This window comes from Pteropus vampyrus, unplaced genomic scaffold (assembly GCF_000151845.1).
Source record: "Pteropus vampyrus isolate Shadow unplaced genomic scaffold, Pvam_2.0 Scaffold96, whole genome shotgun sequence".
Lineage (NCBI taxonomy): Eukaryota > Metazoa > Chordata > Mammalia > Chiroptera > Pteropodidae > Pteropus > Pteropus vampyrus.
This window is the reverse complement of record NW_011888877.1, coordinates 3,685,881-3,689,150: the sequence shown is the minus strand read 5'-3', so window position 1 is coordinate 3,689,150 and position 3,270 is coordinate 3,685,881. Positions and strand designations below refer to the sequence as shown.

Genomic DNA, 3,270 nt, shown 5'->3' with positions numbered 1-3,270 from the left:
ACTTGCCTGGAGAGGTTTCACCTGGTTAACAGCTTCTGCCCGCCTCCCCACCACCACCACCACCATCACCACCACCACCACCACCACCACCGGGCCCAGCCGCCGCCGCACAGTCACCCTCATCACCACCGGCCGCAGCCCCATCTGGGCAGCTTCCCCGAGAGCTGCAGCAGCGACTCGGAGTCCAGCTCCTACTCGGACCACGCAGGCAATGACTCCGACTTTGGCTCCAGTTTGTCCAGCTCCAGCAACTCCGTGTCCTCGGAGGAGGAGGAGGAGGGCGAGGAGGAGGAGGAATGCGAGGAGGAGGAGGAGGAGGAGGGAGAGGAGGAGGGGGGCAGCGGGGCCTCGGAGTCCAGCGAGGTCAGCTCGGAGGAGGAGGACTCCTCGTCGGAGTCGGACTCCAGCTCCGGCTCCAGCCAAGTGTCAGTGCAGAGCATCCGTTTCAGGCGCACCAGCTTCTGCCAGCCGCCCGGCGTGCAGGCGCAGGCCAACTTCCTGTACCATCTGGCCTCCGCCGCCGCCGCCACCAACCCCGCTGCTTTCGAGGGTGCAGGCCGACTTCCCGACCTCAAGAGCAGCTTCAAAGCCGAGTCGCCGGAGGAGTGGACTCTGCAGGGCTGGGCCCCCAAAACGTCTCCGGTGTACTGCCCGGCCGGCCTGGGGAGTTGTTTCACGGAGATAAGGAACGATAGAGTATCTGCGATTACATTCCCACACTCTGAAATCTCCAGTACTGTAAAGAGAACTGACCTGACAATTAACTGCCTGGCGGAGGGGGCCTCTTCACCTAGCCCAAAGACAAACAATGCATTTCCACAACAAAGAATACTCCGAGAAGCTAGGAAATGCCTGCAAGCAACTCCTACTACACACTGTGCCGATAGCAACACAATAGCGGCTAGGTTCTTCCATAACGGTTCTTCACGAGCAGCAGCAAATTCTGAAAAAGATTCCAAAATCCCCCCTTGTACTGAATTTGCTACGGTTTTGCCCCCTTTGCGGACTGATCTTGGGGTGGATGCAGCAGCACCACCGACGAAAGCCGAGAATCCCTGCACTGACACAGGCGACAAGACACTGCCATTTCTGCACAATATTAAAATCAAAGTCGAAGACAGTAGTGCTAATGAAGAATATGAACCTGACCTTATTACAAATAAGCTAAAGTGCGAGTGCAATGATACAAAGGGTGAGTTTTACAGTGTGACTGGAAGTAAAGAGGAGGACGCCTTGCTAACCACAGCCAAGGAAGGGTTTGCATGCCCTGAAAGAGAAACTGCTTCCTTAAATCTACTGGCTCCCAGTCAGGGCCTTTCATGCACTTTAGGTTCTCCCAAACCTGAGGATGGGGAATATAAATTTGGTGCCAGGGTGAGAAAAAATTACCGGACACTAGTCCTGGGAAAGCGACCAGTACTTCAGACACCTCCAGTCAAACCAAATTTGAAATCAGCTAGAAGTCCTCGTCCTACAGGTAAAACTGAGACACATGAAGGAACACTGGATGATTTTACAGTTATAAACAGACGCAAAAAGGTAGCCAGCAATGTAGCATCAGCAGTGAAAAGGCCGTTTAATTTCATGGCAAATTTTCCTTGTCCACCATCACTCATTATTGGGAAGGATGGGGATTTGTGGCCGGCGTATTCCTTAAACACCACTAAGGATTCCCAACCTCCTCATAAGGCCCATCCTATCTGGAAATGGCAACTGGGCGGTTCTGCAATACCTCTTCCACCTAGTCACAAATTCAGGAAATTTAATTCATAAAAGTGTTTTGGAAGATATTTTCTTGAACTGTATTACCTTCCTTTTGTTGTAAACTGCACAGGATGGTTTGTACAAGTCCATTAATGTGTTACACCCCTTTTGGAGTCCTGGTTTATCGCATTTTGAAGACAGAAATCGGATTACTTTTTTTTTCCATTGCGGGTTTTTTTCTTTCTTTCTTTCTTTTTTTTTTTTTGGAGTAGGGTGGGGGCGGGGTGGGAGAATGGTTGGTTTACATTCCACAGACTACTTCAGGCTAAAGACTCAAGTAAAACTCAGTTATTACAGTAGAGCTGGAACACTTTACTGTTTCAATGCTAATAATGCACCCGGTACCTCAATACTGCTTCCTGATATGAATAAGGCCATTGCCTGTTTTTTTTCCTTTCTTTCTTTTTTTTTTTTTTTTGGAGTAGGGTGGGGGCGGGGTGGGAGAATGGTTGGTTTACATTCCACAGACTACTTCAGGCTAAAGACTCAAGTAAAACTCAGTTATTACAGTAGAGCTGGAACACTTTACTGTTTCAATGCTAATAATGCACCCGGTACCTCAATACTGCTTCCTGATATGAATAAGGCCATTGCCTGTTTTTTTTCCTTTCTTTCTTTTTTTTTTTTTTTTGGAGTAGGGTGGGGGCGGGGTGGGAGAATGGTTGGTTTACATTCCACAGACTACTTCAGGCTAAAGACTCAAGTAAAACTCAGTTATTACAGTAGAGCTGGAACACTTTACTGTTTCAATGCTAATAATGCACCCGGTACCTCAATTCAACTGCTACAAATAAATGTCAAAAGGTTGAATAATAAATATTACAATGAGCCATTAAGTTTATGCACTAGATTTCAGACCTGAAAGCGTAACTTCATTCAGTGAAAGTTTGTTAGGTTACATGGTTACACAATGAGGTAGCAAAAAGTTTCTGTGAGCCCAAAATGTTCTTTTCTGGAGCTCTTATTTGTGGGGTTCTTTTTTCTTTTTCTCCCCTCATTCCCTCTCCAAAAGTAGTTGCACTTAATTTTTCTTTTCTTTTCTTTTTTTTTTTTTGGAGTGGAAAGATTGGAGAGTCTTGATCGAATGCTGATAAAAGCTGCCTCATATACTGAGTAAAATAAATATGAGATTGTATTTTTTTTTTAGAAAGGGTGTGATTTTACTTTTACAGCCACTCCTTGCAAATGGAAAAGTCCTTTCTGTGTTCTCATCCAAAGGTTTTAAATAAGGTGACTCTTACTATTGTCCTGCTTACCTTGTGGTCTGAACATGACTCCTCAAATTTGCAGAACAATTAAAATATTTCTCTTAAGAGCAGGATATTTTATGATCTGACTCCTCATAGTGACAAAGCAGTAAATAGACCCAAGACAAGTAAAATGGGTCAGAGTCGTAAGAATACCCCAAATTAAAAATAACCGTTATTTCAGGGCTTTTTGGTATCAGAACTCAGGCACTTGGATTTTATTACATTTTACTTTTTCTGCATCTCTCTAAACTTTTGT

General features: G+C 45.7%; 1 protein-coding gene across 1 annotated transcript in view; it reads left to right on the top strand.

The window, feature by feature from the left end:
* SKIDA1 (SKI/DACH domain containing 1) overlaps positions 1 to 1,930 on the top strand; it is a 3,079-nt gene extending 1,149 nt beyond the window's left edge. The window contains exon 2 of the mRNA XM_023533146.1: positions 4 to 1,930. Within this exon, the coding sequence (XP_023388914.1) occupies positions 4 to 1,773 (1,770 nt within the window). The 3' untranslated portion in view covers positions 1,774 to 1,930. The remainder of the gene's footprint in view (positions 1 to 3) is intronic.
* Positions 1,931 to 3,270: the final 1,340 nt, after the last annotated feature.